The sequence below is a fragment of the Diospyros lotus genome, chromosome 7 (assembly GCF_014633365.1).
Source record: "Diospyros lotus cultivar Yz01 chromosome 7, ASM1463336v1, whole genome shotgun sequence".
Classification (NCBI taxonomy): Eukaryota; Viridiplantae; Streptophyta; class Magnoliopsida; order Ericales; family Ebenaceae; genus Diospyros; species Diospyros lotus.
The window spans coordinates 5,018,397-5,036,064 of NC_068344.1; the positions used below are offsets into that span (position 1 = coordinate 5,018,397).

General features: G+C 34.2%; 2 protein-coding genes across 2 annotated transcripts; one reads left to right on the forward strand and one right to left on the reverse strand.

The window, feature by feature from the left end:
* Positions 1 to 2,307: 2,307 nt before the first annotated feature.
* Positions 2,308 to 3,516, forward strand: LOC127806454 (probable carboxylesterase 6). Its single transcript, XM_052343764.1, has one exon. It carries the CDS (start codon positions 2,363 to 2,365, stop codon positions 3,395 to 3,397), a length of 1,035 nt encoding a protein of 344 aa, XP_052199724.1. The 5' UTR covers positions 2,308 to 2,362; the 3' UTR covers positions 3,398 to 3,516.
* A 10,162-nt stretch (positions 3,517 to 13,678) lies between these two features.
* Positions 13,679 to 17,282, reverse strand: LOC127806453 (aluminum-activated malate transporter 9). The gene is made up of 7 exons (XM_052343763.1): positions 17,119 to 17,282; positions 16,390 to 16,682; positions 16,124 to 16,261; positions 15,778 to 16,047; positions 15,437 to 15,573; positions 14,866 to 15,012; positions 13,679 to 14,487 (listed from the first exon to the last, which is right to left on the reverse strand). Exons 2-7 carry the CDS (start codon positions 16,631 to 16,633, stop codon positions 13,960 to 13,962), a joined length of 1,464 nt encoding a protein of 487 aa, XP_052199723.1. The 5' UTR covers positions 16,634 to 16,682; positions 17,119 to 17,282; the 3' UTR covers positions 13,679 to 13,959.
* Between the last annotated feature and the right edge of the window lie 386 nt (positions 17,283 to 17,668).

Sequence of the window (17,668 nt, forward strand, 5' to 3'; positions counted from 1 at the left end):
TCCTCCCCACTGTTCATGGCCAAGAAGAAAATGCTGGCAAGTGCTTCTAATTATAGAGCATTTGGGTATAGTATGAAAATAGATTTGGGTCAATAACTTCATGGTCCTTCCCACTGTTCATGGCCAAGAAGAAAATGCTGGTAAGTGCTTCTAATTATAGAGCATTTGGGTATAGTACGAAAATAGATTTTGGTCAATAATTTAGGATTCTTATTCTTGTGCAGTTTCTCGTTGTTCGTGTTTTTTATTTTGATAGAAAAGATAAATTATAGGTGGAGACTTTGTTTCATTACATAAGACAAGAAGTTAAACTCATGATCTACTGATGTGAATTTTAACTTATTATGAGTCAATCACTTGACCTGTGTTGAGCACAATTCGAGTCAATAATTTGAACGTCACAAAACGAAAAATATCATACACTAAAATGGGTCTGGGAGACCCTTTGGCATTTGAACTGAAAATAACCCCACCAAATACCCTCTTCGGATGTGAAAGACATCCAATGACAAGCATTGCAATTTGGACGGACGACATTGAGACAGGCAAAATGAATGAGTAGTAGTTGCCAGGCCCATTTTAGTTCACACATTGCTTCTCAAACTGGAGGAGAAAATCCAGACTGCTTTTCTTTTCTTTTTCTGAGAAAATTTCCCCAACAGTTTCCCGGAAAAGACGTTATCGGGAGGCTGCCCTCTTCGGTTGACATTATTGACTTCATTGCACACTAAAGTGCTTTCATTTCACATATCTTTACACATTTGCTGCATAAATATAATAATAATATGCATTGTATTTGACTCTCCTTTTGAAGCCACACCCACAAGCCCAAAGTGACCAGTTTTGAACTAACATTAGTCGGTAATCTAGTGATAGGTGGTTGGTGATAAGTTGAACTTTATGAGTTTCAGTGTATTTTTTTTTTAGGGTTTTAAGGCTTAAAAGGAAGTAATGATATTATTAGAGTTGGAAATGAGTTGACTTATTCGTGAATCAATTTTATAAAAATTTGTTCGAATTCGTTTGTTAAGATAAACGAAATAATTTTGAGTCGAATTTTGAATCTCGATTTGTTAACGAGCTGAGGCTGAACTAGTAAAACTCGACTCCTTAGCTGGTGGACAGATTTAATTAGAGAATTGAGAGCAAATTTGATTAGAAATTTGTGAATAACTCGTTAATAGACTTATTTATAAATATATTAATAAATTTATTCATAATTTTATAAAAATATTATTTAATATAAATTTATCAAACTTTAAATTATTATAATAATACCATTAAATCATTAAATTTTGTTAGATAGATTTTGAGAATGTTTTGACGATGAGAAATTAAATGTAAAACTTTAATATATTTTTTCCATTAAAATGTGTTGATAATAAGATATATTCATTAAGATAAACTGTTGGGATTTGTTAATTATCGAGTTCGATTTAAAGTTATATTTATTAATTATTTGTATATTAGATTATCAATTTTTTTAAAATATAATTTTGATAAATTAGAGCTCGAGCCCATGCTTTTGGCGAGCTCATTTTTAGCTGGAGCTGGATCTCAACCCGACTCGATTCAATTGCAACTCTAGATATTATCACAAAAACTTAAAAAGATATGATTATAATCTTTATTCGGATCCTAATTTTCATCGCGAATGAGTTGGACAAGATTTGCTTGTATGTGCCATGTGGGTTAAAAATACAATCTCACACTAAATAACTCAATATTATAATAATTGGTATACTCTGATGGATCTGACTACCCGAGCCAATTTTTTTTTCTTTTTAATTAACCATAGAGTAAACATGTGCCCAGTGAAATATTATTATTCAATTAGCACACCCAAGAAAGACATCATCCTTGGCACAAGTCAATCTTCCTTCTTATAAATGGCAAGTAATGCTAAGATTACTTGTTCTAAACTTTTCCTCTTATAGTACTGTTTCTATCTTTATTAAAAGGGTCGTAAGTTGGGCATGTTTTGGATGTGTTTGGGCACGGCTGATATATCAGGTTGGCTAGAGTTTGTGCATTTCTGTCACAACAACCCACTTCACTTTAAAATATTCATATAATTAAAATCATACTATATGGTATGTTTTGTCCACAAAATGATATATATTTTTATGGGTGGACAGGGGGCATGGAGAGTCCACGTGAAGATATGTGGAGCTTTACGAGTTGCCCACTTGTCAAATAAAGAGAGGAGGACCCCATCCCGGCCTCCCTAACTTTGATACCCTTATTAGTTCTGGACTGGCCGTTTTATCTTTTCTTCCTTCCTATATAAAGGAGCATAAGCAAACAACTATTTTCTAACCTAAGTAACGCCCATTTCTCCAGTTTCACGAGGAAGAGGAGAATGGCTGCCACAACAATGGATCTGACTTTGAGCCTTCAAATCAGCCCCAAAAACCCCCGCGAGCATGGAGCCATAGTCGAGGAAATCGAAGGGCTTATCAGGGTCTACGAAGATGGACATGTGGAGAGACCCCAGATCGTGCCACTCGTCACCGCCTCTTTGCCGCCTGAGCTCGGGGTCTCCGCTAGGGACACCGTCGTCGACAGATTCACCAACATTTGGGCGCGTTTCTACATGCCCAAGTCCCGCGGGAAGCCGCTCCCACTGCTCGTTTACTTCCACGGTGGCGGATTCTGCGTCGGCTCCGCCGCCTGGAGTTGCTACCACGAGTTCCTCGCAGAGCTGGCCGCCGCAGCCGGCTGCGTGATCATGTCCTTGAACTACCGCTTGGCGCCGGAAAATCCGCTTCCGGCGGCCTTCGAAGATGGGTTCAAGGCCGTTATGTGGTTGAGGCAACAAGCTTTGTTTGGGACTGAATACTGGTGGTCAAAGCAATGCAACTTCTCGAAAATCTTCCTCGCAGGCGACAGCGCCGGCGGCAACATAGCCTACAATGTGGCAATAAGATTGGCATCACAACCGACGGCGGCGCTAAGCCCGTTTAAGATCAAGGGAACCATTTTAATCCAACCCTTTTTCGGAGGAGAAGAAAGGACTAATTCGGAGAAGTTCGCGGCGGCGCAGCCGCCACACTCTGCCCTGAACTTGTCGGCTTCGGACACGTATTGGCGGCTGGCGCTCCCTGCGGGGGCCAACCGGGACCATCCATGGTCGAACCCAGTGGCGAAAGGGTCGGGAAAATGGGCGGAGCCGAGGCTTTTTCCTAGCATGGTGTGCATATCGGAGATGGATATATTGAAAGATCGGAACTTGGAGTTCTGTGCCGCCTTCTCCGGCGCCGGCGCCGAGAAGTCGGAGCATGTGATTTACAGAGGCGTTGGCCATGCATTTCAGATCCTTAATAAGTCCCTTCTGTCACAATCTCGAACTCACGAAATGATTTCTCATATCAAAGCCTTCATTAGCAGATCATGAATTAACGTAAATTGCTTAAGTTTTGTATATCATATCTTTATAGGATTATATATAACTTTGGTTGGCTGGCTTGTGGAAATTAATGGAATCATATATGAAGAGGAGTTCATTTGAAATGACACTGAAGTGCACATATATATATATGTATATATAGTCTGTGTATGTACGATGCCTGTTGCCTAATGCTTACTTAAGGCAATGGTGGCGAGTTGTGGTGTGACAAAAAGGAGAGATGACTCCAGTCACAGTATTATTGGGGGGAGATGAGATGAGGTGACGTAAAGCGGTCAGTAGCTACTGACACTTTGTTGGAACTTGGCCAATTGGAGATGAAGATGTTTTTTTTTTTTAAGAAAATGGTGAAAATCAAAAGTATCACTAGTGTTGAGATTCAAGACTTTAAGTTTAGGGTTGTAGGTTTTTACTTTAAGTTTGAGCGGTATATATAGTTTCCTATTGTTCCAATTATAGATGATATTGGTTCCAAATACTTTTAACCTATCAAGCTAAAGAAACAAAGCCTAATCCCTTCTCTCAGCTCCAGCAAACATAAAATAGATCCAAAGACAAAAATTCAAATAAAACCTAGGATTCAACGAAATTTACTGAGGCCTAGCTAGCTAGCTCAAAAAACCCACTGAAGAACAAAAACCCTGAAAAACTACATGGTCTTTCCACATCGCCGCCAGCTTTTAGCTTTAGTCTGATAATTGCAACTCCCTTTCCACCTTTTTCGTTTGCATCCACCTCCTACATGATTAAGATTTTGATTCCTCTAATTGACTTAGTTTAGGACGTTGATCTCAAGAAACTCATTCATCGCCGTCGAGTGCCGTCCTCCATCATCGACTAAGAGCCACTCCCTTTTTGTCATTATTGGTGCTCTTCAACTCCTCTTCCACATAAAGGATTGAGAGAGCAGGGAAGAAACTGAGAGAGTAGGGAAGAAACCAATAGGACTAGAGGCCGCCAGGACCCTAAAACTAGAGAAAACCCAAGGAACCATAAGAGGAGGAGAATTAAGCTCTGTAATTAAGGTTCCCCATCACAAGTTTCTCTCCTTGTTGAGTAAATGGACCAATCTCTTACGGAATCGATCATGTATAAGAATGTGTGGTGCTAAGCATGTCTAAAAACGCAAAAGAACGTTCTTTTGCTAATACTGTAACTAGAATTAATACTTTACATGAAAAACTTAATTAAGGTCGTGTTTTCTTTTAGGTCGTTTTTAGTTTCAATTTTTTAAAATAGTGAACATGTGTTTACTTTATTATTTTCGAAAACAAGAAAATTTTTTGTAAAAAAAAAATCAAAACAATAAAAAGTCGTTTTAGCTATTTTCATTACAAGCACGCTCAAAATTTTCAAAATACCGAAAACGCTGCAGACAAGAAGAATGCGTTTTTAACAATTTCAAAACAAATATTTAAAACATAAAACTGAAAATAAATTTATTAAAACTCAAAACTGAAAAATAAAATACAAAAGAACAACCCCTTATCACCTTTTGAACTTCAAATTTGAACTATCAAATACTTAATCTTTATAATTTATATTTATTGATTACTTAATTATTTAGTCAATATTGAGATTGTAATAGACGTGCATGAACAGTGACCGTGGGATGTTGGTTGGAGCAAAAAGGAAGAGGAAGGGTGAGTTGGTCACGAGTCACTAGTCAGAGCAAAGAGGAAAGGAAAGGATCGGTTGGTCGTAACTTGCAAGTCGTCGATCTGGGCAAAGAGGACGAGAAAGATGGATTAGTCACTGGTTGCCGATTGGAGTAAAGAGGAAGGGGAAGGGTCGGTCAGTCACCTAGTACTGGTCAGAGAAAGGGAAGGTTGGGTTGATCGTGACTCACAAGTCACTAATCGAAGCAAAGAGGAACTGATGGGGTTTGTCAAAACAACGACAACCAACGGAAGACTCAATTTTGCCGTTCAAGTCAACGGGAGATGGAGGTAAAGATGACGACTAAAGGTGAATGGGAAAAGCAGAATAAATGATAGATTTAGTTGGTTCTTCTCTTATTCTTTTTTTCTCATATTTTTCTTCTTTTCATTTCACCTCACGTATTATTTTATTTTAAATCAAATTAAGTAGTCATTAAATATAAATTATAAAGATTGAATATTCAATTAATCAAATTTAAAATTCAAAAAGTGAAAGGTTTTTATACAAATTTTGAAAAAAAAAATATGAATTTAGCCATTAATTTAATAACCATCATTCATAGTATTCCTATACCATCTCTCCTCATCTCAAAAGGGGGGAGTCATTCATCAGTGTGTGGGGACTCTTAAGATGAAAAATTTCACCTACATACAAAGAGGGGTCATTCATAACATTAGCATCCCACCCCGGTGGGCCATTTATGCCATTACCTTCCCCACTCATTGCCAGTTGGTTATTAGTCAACAACAGACACAGGATTAACTTGCAATGTGTTTGGAAGCATATAAGGATTATATATATATATATATACACACACACACTTAATTAATAAGAAAATTAACATTGATGTTGTGTTAAATTGGAATTTAACTAAATAATTACATAAATATGTATATATGGGTATATTTAAAATTATATGGGTATATGATCAATGTATTGTTATTTTTATTTAGAATAATATATAGATATAGATATAGATATATGATATTCTTCCTTCCTTTATTCGAGAGTCATGAATTGGAGAGAGGCCACTCCAATGGACTATATAGTGTTGGTTTTTGGCGTTCTTTTAGTATCCAAAGTCATGTCTAAAATGAAAAGTGGCCATGTGAAAAGATGCTTCCAAGTACACACATCGCCCTACAAATTTGACAAGAATTAAGCGTTTTCTCACGTTCTTTTCCTTTTTCACAACATTAAGAATCCATTCAAATTAGGAATCTTGATATCAAGATAAGATCATACACTAATCAAAGGGATAAATTATTATTTCATGTTAGTTCATTCATTTTATTATGGATATAACAATACTAATCTTTTCTTAAGAAATTTATATATTTTAATAGCTAGTAAATACTCAATTATTATTATTATTATCATAAACACACACAAAAAATGACAAAGTCTAGCACTATCAAGCTAGATTTGTGATCGCCCAACTTGAACCCTTGAAGCTCTTCTTATTTCTCTCTTTTTTTTTTAAATGAGACTTGGATTTGACAGCAATATACCTAGAGTACTATGCGAGAGTAAAAATATATATAAGAAAGACTAATAGGAGGTAACAAGATATAAGTGTGATAAATTGGGCACTACATAATTATTTATTAGACTTTCTTGTCAACTAATTACACCACTTATTATATATATATATATATATATATATTAGATAATTAAATTGATTCTAAATGAACATATAAATATCTGCAACATGGCACCCATATAATATAATATTACAACATTGCTGTCTTTGAAAGCAACCAAATTAAAATCCTACCATGAATAAAAATTTCACAGTACTACAGAGATGTATTTCATCATTTTGGAACTTAATTAGTTTGAATTAATTAATTGCAATTTCATTGTCACAGTTATACACATATGGATGCAAGACTTGTGCTTTGTGTCTACTTCTCAGATGTAAGATCCTATGATTCAAGAACTCCATTTAGATATATACATATATATATATATAATCTTCACTCCAAATGTCTTCATTATATATCCATGAAAATGTCAATGTCATGATGTTTGAAGCAACATTTTCGCATAAACACCTTGTAAGCATATCATTTTTGGGAAAGACTGATGCCACCTCAGACCCTGATCCCAACCTTTCGTGAAGGTCCGAGGTTGAGGCTCTGCTAATGTTCTCATTTCTAGTTCCTTGGTGGGATCAATGACTCCAAATCTCTTGCTCAAATGAGTGTTCCAAATATACATTCACAAGGTCGCACCTGCAAAATTCAAAATAAAATGTTTTACTGTACATTCATTTTAGTGTGCATATTTATTTTGTCACATTTGACAATCTACTAATTACGATAATGTTATGTTGTCCACGTCGAATAATATAACGTTTGTCTGATGCGGGCAAAATGAGAGAGGGGCGTGGGTCCCCATCCCCCTTGCATGCCTGCATCAAATTTGTCTGACGCGGGCTAAAGAACAAATCTGCTACTAATTATTAATGTTGCAATTTTGAAAGGAAATTACATTTAAAAAGTACAAAAATTATATAAATGATGTAATTAATAATATTGTTCTTATAATTCTGAGCACTTCTCATGGATATTTTCTCCCTTCAATAGATTTTAGAGATGTTCTGATGAAGAGAACTGAAGCAAAACTTTAATGAACTTTGACCATAAAAATCCAAGTAAAACCTTAATGTACTTTCTCTGTTATCTATTAATCACTTGGAAGACGTCATCTAGGCTTCAATGGATTTGGTTCTTAATGAGTCACAGGATTATCCTAAGTGTCCATAGTACCTAAGTGTTCAAATGATATAGGTGCTTAAAATATAGTTGAATATGTTTAAATGACTTGATATGATATCCTAAATATTTAAACATGTATTAATCGACTCACACATAGAGAAAGATTAAGATTTAAAAGAAATGTATTTGGAAATGTGTTTCAAATACGTACTTGAAACAAACATGAAGTCCTTGTATTCTCAATCTTGATACATTAATTCAAAAAGAATGTATAAGTGAAAATTATACACTCAAATGTTGAAATTTAATGATATCGGAAAAAACGCTTAATAAAGTACTTAAAAAGTTAAGTATTTATTGCTTGATAAGCAGAGCCGGCCCTGGCCCAGGGCTACAGCCCTGGGCCCATAACTGAGGGGGCACAATAGTTAGAAAAAAATTAATAAAATATATATTATTTTTATTTTTATTCTTCATAATTAGAAAAAATTTAATAAAATATATAATATATTTATTTTTGCTCCCCTATTCTCTCAACCCCCTCAAAAGTTGTCCCCTATACTTTATATTTTATCTCTAACCATCTCCTCCACTTTCACAAAATTAATCTATTTATTCCCTCACTATTCTCTCTCCCCCCTCTCCTTCACGGCAAAAATTTGAAACCCAACTCATTCTCTCTATTTCTCTTCCTTTAATTTTCTCTCAACAATATATCAATAAACAATTAATTTTATAAAATCTAACTGTTTGATCTTCGATTTGATCGCATTTTTACCATGAAAGTGGTCTCGATCTATAAAAAGGTAAGTCTTTTAAAATTTTCAGTAATTATTTTTAATTTTCAATACAGATCCATAATATATGTTTCAAGTTTTAATTATGTACTATTATATTAGACTGTTAGGGACATCAATTACATAAAAAACAATAGTGAGGGTATAATGGATTCTAGTCATATTACACTGTTATGCCAAATTAAGAAATTTGTCATTTTTTTTTGTTTTAGGAATTTTTTGTCTTGAAAATTTGTAAATTGTAATACATATCTTTATCAACTTTTTCTTATTTATTATTTGATTCAATAGAAAATTTAATTGGGATTCTTATTCTTTATAATTGGAAGTTTCAAGTGAAAGAAAATATACTCAAAGTTCAAGTTTTATTGTTCTTTGTTAATTAGTTTTTTTTTTTATTGTATTGTGTTTATTATAAAAATAAAAAAAATATTTCTTAAGAAACAACTTTCCGAAAATCTTAAAAGACAAAGAAAGAAAAAAGAAGAAGAAATTGCTCAAAGTTTAAGTAGATCTTTGAATAAATATTTTGTTAAATATACTAATACTTCACTTGAAAATTTAGATGAAGATTTACCAAATGAATGTGAATAACTAATTCAATTTGAAGAATTAGTCAAAAATGAGAATGAAGTGAATGAAGAAATTGGTGATGTAGATGAAAATGAAAATATTGATGAACCTTTCCTACAGATGAAAATAAATATTGATCTAGATGAAAATGAATGTAGATTCAAATATATAGTTTTCGTTTAATAATGTATTGTTTACAATGTGAGGTACTCTTTTTCTTTCGTTTGGGATTTTGTCCCATTGAATTTTTCTCAAAAAAAAATTTAATGAGGCCCCAAAGTATTCTTCTTTGTCTTTTATAAATTTTAATAAAATTAATTAATTAATAAATTTTATCATTTTTTATTTAATTTATATAAAAGGGCACACTTGATAAATTTTGCCCTGGGCCTTAATAAACCCAGGACCGGCCCTGTTGATAAGCAAACCACTCAAGGGTTTGAAAGATTTAAAATATGAGCTTCAAATTAATAATTATATGCTTAAACTGAAAACAAAACGTTAATTGAATAATATGTCTAATTTAATTGATTAGCACATATATATCTTACTCGAGTAGAAATTAATTTTAATCAAGTAATTATGTTATCAACTAACAAACTAGATTTAATCAAGTAAAGAGATATATCAGTTATCTGAGCTATGACAAAAACCCATCATCGGACTCTTCTTTATCTCTTTCTCCTCCTTTTCCTTTTTCTCCATTCATATAATTTCTAGCATAAGCATGAAGATTATTACGAAAGATGAGTATAAAAGACATCTCTAAGTTCATGCATAAACATAGCATATATATATATATATATATGTATTATATGATTTGAGTCTCTCAAGAAGCTCATGGTTTGGGTTGGTATTTATAGTGGAGATGTGAGGAAGGAAGCAAAGGATTGAAGTAAAGTAGTTAGCGGGGGTTGGGGTATATGTAATTGCATGTGGAAGAACCACCAGTCTCCTCACATCTAATGCAATGACTATATATTGTGATTTTTATGACAAAGTAACTATTTTTCAAGGCTATATACGTTAATTTGTTCCAATTTTTAAATTAAATATTTTATTTAGTTTTTAGTTTTTGGGTATGTAGTAAAAATAAATACTTTTGTTAACAAAATATCTTATTTTTATTTGATTTACTGAATATCTTATAAAAATTATAAGTTTTTTTTTTTAAATTACAAAAAATTGGGACAATTTTTAAAAACAATTTTTATTTTATATATCATCGTACAAATTTAATAATAAACTCTTTTGTAATTATTTTAATTATTTGTATAATTGTATGGAATTTGAATTTATCAATTACACTTTTTTTTTTACAATTATATAGAAATAATAATAACATAATATGTGTATATATAAATACTGTATGTGTCTAATTCTTATAATTAAAATGTTCCTTAATTTTAATTAGCCCATTTTTCACCCGCAATCCAATCTAAATTTATCCATAGTGCCATATTAATATTGTGGTTTTTCTCGATCCCAACTAATTACTAATTAATTAGCGAAAGAAAAAAAACCAAAAAATTAAATCAAGAACACTGTTACCATTATGACATAGCAATCTTGGAATGATTTCATCTCTTTGAGATAAATGACTCACTATTAATTAGGTAATTAAGAGTCAAGGATTTATAGAGTAATGCTCAACAATGAAGTTGAAAATTGATTGACAACCATATATTAATTAAAGAGGTGAAATTTAAACTGGCAAGTTAAAATACCGATCCTATAACTAAAAGCACCAAATATACATAATTTTATACAAATATATATACATATATATATATTGTTATGTTATACTATTATGGTTTTAGAGAATAACTAAAATCATTCTGGATTACATTTAAAATTGTAGTTCGAACAACAAAAACGACATTGTTTTGGTTGTCTCTCTCTTTTACTACTGCCCTTTTCATCATTCTATTTAGTTGAGGACCTTTCTCTTTGTGTTTTTTAGACGGTAGATCCACCACTGTCATCACTATCCGTTGAAGCTCAAAAAGGGTTTCAGAGGATAAAGGAGCTGGGACAACGATAAGCTTGAAATAGGGAAGAAGGAAGCGCGAAGAAGGAAGCGCGTTGGTCAGTAAAGCCCGTCAATGACAATGAGTGGAAAATGTCAAATAAAAGAAGAAAATGAGGAAGAGAAGAAGAGGGGGAGGATTTTGACGAGCAGTCGCCATGCACTAGGCAAAACCTTATTCCTCATTTTCAACGAGCTTCCTAGGTCACTGCCATGCCAAAACCCTCTTCCTTCTTTTCTTTTCCTCTTCTTCTCTTTCTCTTTCTCGTTCTCTTCTTTTATTCGATATTCGTCGCTCGTTGTTATCAATGGTCTTCGACATGCTTCGCCAATTATTGTCGTTCCAACTCCCTTTTTCTCTTTTTTGAGCTTGTTGTCATCCTAGCTCCCTCTTCCTCTAAAACCCTCTTCAAGCTTCAACGGACAACAATGGTAATGGCGAATTTGTAGTCCAAAAAACACAAAAAGGAGGGCCTCCGGCCAAAGAGGAGGAAAAGACAGACAGTGGATAAGGACGGGGGACTGGACAACCAAAATGAATCTAAATTGCAATTTTAAATACAATTCAAATTAATTTTAGTTATTCTCATAGTTTTAACTCTTTATTTCCCAAAATATCACAAAATATCATATTAATGACTTACTAAGCACACAACAAACAAACAATCAATCAACTAGTTTAGTAATCAACAAGTAAGTTGGTGCAACATACTTATTGTATCAAGCAATCTTGTCCAAGTTAAAAAAAAAAAAAGTTTTATAGGTGGGTTATTAGGCAAAATCATTTGGGGCTCCCCAAAATATTATAAAGTATGGTGTTTCATCCCTCATCTAATTCATACATATTATTTATTATTCAATTAATATTTTAGCTCATTTTTAGTGCAAAAATTAATAGAGAGTAAGCGAAAAACTTAATGGTGATACCTTAGTGGCTTTATATATTTGGAGCTCCTTGAATTATTAAAAAATATAATATTTCGTTTCTTATCTAATTGATATTTACTGTTCATCTTTAAACTAATACTTTAGGTCATTTTCAGTCCAAAGGTTAATTCAAAGTAAACAAAAAATTTAATAATGACATCTAATAAGGTGAATAGGAAAGATGTCAGATACATGTTAGAAAAGTTTGTACACATCATAAAAATACTTACATGTAAGCATTTAAATAACACTTAATTAGTAATTAAAATCTCTGTTGTCCGTCTTGTACAAATAAAAATAAGTTTTAAATTATATCAATTATCAGTAATTTAAATGACATGTGTCAACATTTGAATGACACATAAGAAAATGCGACTGTGAAATTAAGGTTGTCCAAGTCCATAAATTTGTAATGCAAATTTAATATTTTTAAAAAAATGAAATATTTGTTCAACTATATATCTAAAGTATATTGACAGTGGTATTTTTGTTAAAACAGTTTGCATGTATGAATATTTGGAGAAACCAAGTTGAGTTCATTCCACAATTAATGTGTTCATGACATAGCAAAATGAGCTTGGTCAAATTGTCCTAAATATATATATCTAACTGACCTAATTAAGCTCAACAAAATATAAATAATGATAAATGCTATTTTAAGTTTACAAACAAAATTCATTTAGGCACAACATAAACCTGACAAAACACCAAAATCGACATTCGATATTTCAAATTATTTCTAAGAATTTGCAGACTGCTGAGTCCCCACGTTTGCTGCTTTCCTTTGCTGTGCAACACTCTGTGTGGTGCCTTTGCAATTGAGCCTCTTGTTGGAGTTGGTTTTTTTTTACTGTATTTGACATCTTTTTTATTTACCTTATTAGTTGTCATTATTAAATTTTTCGTTTACTTTTAAGTTACCTAAAATATTAGTTTAATGATAAATAGTAAGTATAAATTAGACAAGGAAAGCATCATATTTTTTTATAATATATATAGTTACATATAATATATATATATATATAGAAGAATTTATTATGAGAGGCATTCTGTTTTAACCTTTAATTGTGTGATGGATGATACGAACGAAATTGGAGGAGAGGTGATCATTGACCGGCCGGAGGTGGTGCCAACTCCCATTCAGATGGCTCGCCTACCCACTTTCACGTGTCCCAGCCGGCAGCTCAACTCCCCCACTCTTACGGCTTTCCTTACCCTTTTAGTTTTATTTATTAATATATCTATATATATATAAATATAATACTCCTATGACGACAGAAAAGGATTGACGAGACAGTCGCTAGATTCCAATTTGTCTTTTCTGGAATTTTTGTACCTTGAGGGCGACGCTGCCTTGAAGCTTCCCATGACCGTCTCGAGCGTGCATGCATGCATGAACTTGCCACCCCACCCCCTTTGTCGTTTCATAGTTATATGTATATAATTCTATATATTTTATCTTTTCTTCTCAGTTCTGTTATTTTTCTCGAACAGTAATTAATTAGGGTATACGAGTACTAAGATTGTTCTCTAATTTACAAAAAATAAGGACCAAGATGGCACATACTTTTCAATCCTCACAAAGTGAAAAGTTTTGTATATAAACTAGTAGCTAGCATTGTTAGTATTCACTTTGAGAAAAGGAAACAAAGATTGTCGAAAAATACGATGCTCTTACAACTTTCGAAGTGACGAGTTATATGTTTTTTAGAGGGGGGAGTCCAAAAGAATGAATTTGAATCGTATGGGTTTGATTTACGTAGCAAAACCAGTGCTTAGGTTAGGTTAAAGGGTAATTGAACAGAGACAGAGGGTACGTATAGTAGGGTCCTCTTTGAATTATGGATTCTTGAAGTTGGCTTTGTCGCTAAGCTCTTGAAAGGAGCGGACAACGTGCTGAAGCCTGGCGACAAATTCAATCAAAAGCGAAGCGAAGGTTGCCAAAGACAAAGCGCTGGCGCTCTGATGACACCCCCACTTCTTTAATTCATCTTCTTCCACCTTTGTCGCCCCGGCAATAAACGACGACCACAGCTGCGCGGAAGCTTCGCTTTTTGCCGAGGAGTCGACGTCGACCACAGTTTCCCTCTTGTCTTCGTCCTCTCCACGGCATAATTTCTGGGAATCTTCGAGCTCCTTTGGCTGCTGCTTCTCTGACGAGGATGAGCTCATCAGGAGCTGCGATTTTTGGTCGATTATTCTCTTCTGCAACTGTTGCGCTGCTTCGTGCACGTCTTGAAGAATGTCTAGAGGGCTTAGTTTCTCCATCTTCTCCACTTTGTCTCCCAGCTCTCGTAGGACTCTGGCGCCTTCTACACCAACTCTTTCTAGTTCGCTCGCAAACACCCATCTCTGCTCGGGTGGAGCCTACATCGAACAGATGAATGAATGAAAAGATTGCGTTAAGTAGTCAACAAGTAACATAAAACTTAATTTGTTAGATCAATGGAGACCCTTGTGATAACATAACTAGAGCAATCAACTCACTCAATTGAAAATGATAAAATGATAAATTTATTCTTACTTGTTTGTCAATATACCCTTATTCACTGACCCAGTTGACTAATTGGATCGGGGGCTGAAGGGATCGAACCCAACACTCCAAAAACACACCCAACTGCTTGAATCACCACTTCCGTCATTCTTGATGTAGGTATCAATTTTACATCATAAAAATCTCCATGAATATATCCCATTTTCTATAATACTATTGTTAATTATTATATATATATATATATTAATTACCTGTATTTCTGAAAGAATGCATCCATGAAGTGCCATAACCATGAAGACACAGTGCCTCAAAGCTCCGCTTAGCTTCACATAGTTTCTCCATGGATAGTTGAACACTTTGTATCGGCCATGGGGGGGCTCCCAAATTGCAAAACCCAGCTGTCAATTCAACAATAATATTTACAAGAATCTATAAATTACCAAAATATCAAAACTCTAAACATTTCACCCATCTTACAAAATATAGAAATATATATATTATGTATATTGTTTATATCATATGTATATGTTCATGTTAGGCTATGGTATATTTACTAAAATTGTTATTATGTTTATGTATATATTTTATAATTTAATATAAATTTGAACTGGTAACAGTAAGTTCAGTATACCTTACCGGATGCGATAAATATTGATAACTATGACTTATCCTGAGAGTTATTTGAACTCTATTTCTAGAAGAGAGCGCTATAATATTTTATTATTGGACCAACCCTTCGGGTCTATTAATTTTCTTCTTTTTAAAGATGGTATAGAAAGTAATATGCAAATACATATGATAGATTGACAAATATTTATATACCAAAGTCTGCTCGCGGTTTGTAGACTCTAAAACTGATTTGTAAGCAGTGTGAAGGGGATCATGATCAAATGCTTCGTAAGTGACTATTCTTGATCTTGAAGGATATTCAAAGCAATTCAGGTACCCGTTAACACAGCCTGATCATCCAAAGTAAACCTTAATTAGTTGTCAAATTTAACTATATTATAAACTTAAAAAACCAGATCAACTAATATAATCAACTCAATCACATTACTTAATTTGATTCTTAAATCTATCCGGAGCTGTGAACATCAGTAGCTGATCAAAGCGGGTTCAGAGGAAGTTGCCTAGCATCAAAGAAAAATAGCATGAGAAATTACCCTCCAAGGAAGCGGCAGCATCCCTGAAGTTTCTGACCACCAGCCTGTGCAGATCATCGCCGGCCCAAATGGGATAGATGCAAGTATTGACTAAGAAGCAAACGCCGGCACCTACAGCTATAAGCACCAGCCTGGTGACTATTGCCTCTGTGTAATCTCTACTCCTATTTCCGGCCACCATGAGGATACAATACGTCATCACGAAAACCCGAAACCCGTATTCGTACGGCAACATTGTCGGGTACAGCTTCAAATAGGCTGCAACTAACCCTATTACCAAAAGAATGCTGTCAAAATTTTAAACTCCAAATTTTAAACACGATTTATTATTATTATTATTACTGACCGATTATGAAAATGCTAGCTACAATTACGACTTTTTCCCAGGGACCAGAGAGTGTAGCTAGCTTTGCAAAGCCAAAGGCGATGGCTCCCGCAAAAATTGTCCCCAACCCGCGATTAAATCCTTTGATTAAAGTTGCTCCTGCATGAGAAGGGAAAAAAGGCCTGGAATGTAGCTAAATTTATGGTTAATTCGATTGATGATTGCATTAATGCAAAATTCAATTTTAACCGAATAATGCAGCTTCCATGCAAGGTGATGCATGGTACCTATGCTGAACTCGAACATGACGACAACGGTGAGGATTGCCCAGATGGCATACTGTGAAAGTTCAGGGAACAAATCCACCCAGAATAGGAGGAGGGACACAACGGCTAGCGCCAGCCCCATCTTGGCGGCGAAGATGACTTTCCTCCGATCAGACCGGCCCATTTCGAGCACTTTCCCGGCGTAGTCCTGCAACTCATTACACAGTCTCGTTGCTTCCCGGCGAGCTGACGGGAAACCCATCATCAACCTCCAGCTTTCCCAGCCACAATATTCTCCGAAGCCGGCCAGCAACCTGTCCTTGCTCATATATATATATATATATATATATATGCAGCTATAGAGAGCTCGGAAGAAAGAACAAACCGAATACGAAATGAAGCCAAATTAAACTTGCAATGACAGCACCGTTCAGCTATAGAGAGCTCAGTTTGTCCATTGGTTTTGCTGAGAAGTTGGAGCAATATTCTGAAATGAGATGCTTGGAACTGAGCATTGAAATACTGTGATGATGACACTTTTAAGTTATATATAATTGTAGGCTATTTGGGAGTGTTTTTTTCTTTTTTTCTTTTTTAAAATTCTATGAAATATATTCAATTGGGTATAAAGATGAGATGACAACAACATATATGCATGGAAACAAGGTCATGAGAAAGTTCCATCTTGTGAGTAAAGAATATATGGTAGTGAAGGGGAAGCTTCAACCTTCACCATTGCTGCAACTTTACCTGTCAAACTGAGAGACTTGGAATTATTATCGGTTGAACTTTGAATTAGTAGATCTGTAAAACAAGGATCTTGGAAATGCCTTGAGACTTGTTGGGAAAGCCACTTGAATGGATGTCTAAATTAAATATGGAGCAAAGTAGTGGAGCAAAGTAGAGCGTGTAGAATAATTGTTCATGAGAATGCTTGTAGTCCTCTATTTATATATACTAGTTCAAATTAATCATTTGCTTTGGATTAGACCTCTATAATTGATATTAACTATAAATAATGATTATAAACAAATCTGAAGAGATTTGTCTTATTTTTAATAACCAATTTCCTTAATTTTAGGAGGAGTCAATCCCGAGATTGTAAGGATTCCTCAAGTGGATTTAGGCCTATCATCAATAATAATAATAAAAAAAAAGTGTTCCATTTGAGGTTGGTTCCATCCCTTGTTTGGGATTACCACAAAAGTCTTTGTTTAACTAGCACAATCTTCTAATCTTACCTATTGCCTGCCTGTAAAGAGGCGTGAGTTACCCTAGCCCCACTATTATGCACAATGTG

What these genes read in the sequence shown, in the direction of transcription:
- LOC127806453 (XM_052343763.1), bottom strand. Translation starts at nt 16,633, where the DNA reads ATGATGGGTTTCCCGTCAGCTCGCCGGGAAGCAACGAGACTGTGTAAT. An exon ending in TGCTGCCGCTTCCTTGGAGG is followed by an intron (nt 15,574 to 15,777) that starts GTAATTTCTCAT and finishes TTGGATGATCAG; the next exon opens with GCTGTGTTAACGGGTACCTG. An exon ending in GCATTCTTTCAGAAATACAG is followed by an intron (nt 14,488 to 14,865) that starts GTAATTAATATA and finishes TGTTCGATGTAG; the next exon opens with GCTCCACCCGAGCAGAGATG.
- LOC127806454 (XM_052343764.1), top strand. Translation starts at nt 2,363, where the DNA reads ATGGCTGCCACAACAATGGATCTGACTTTGAGCCTTCAAATCAGCCCC.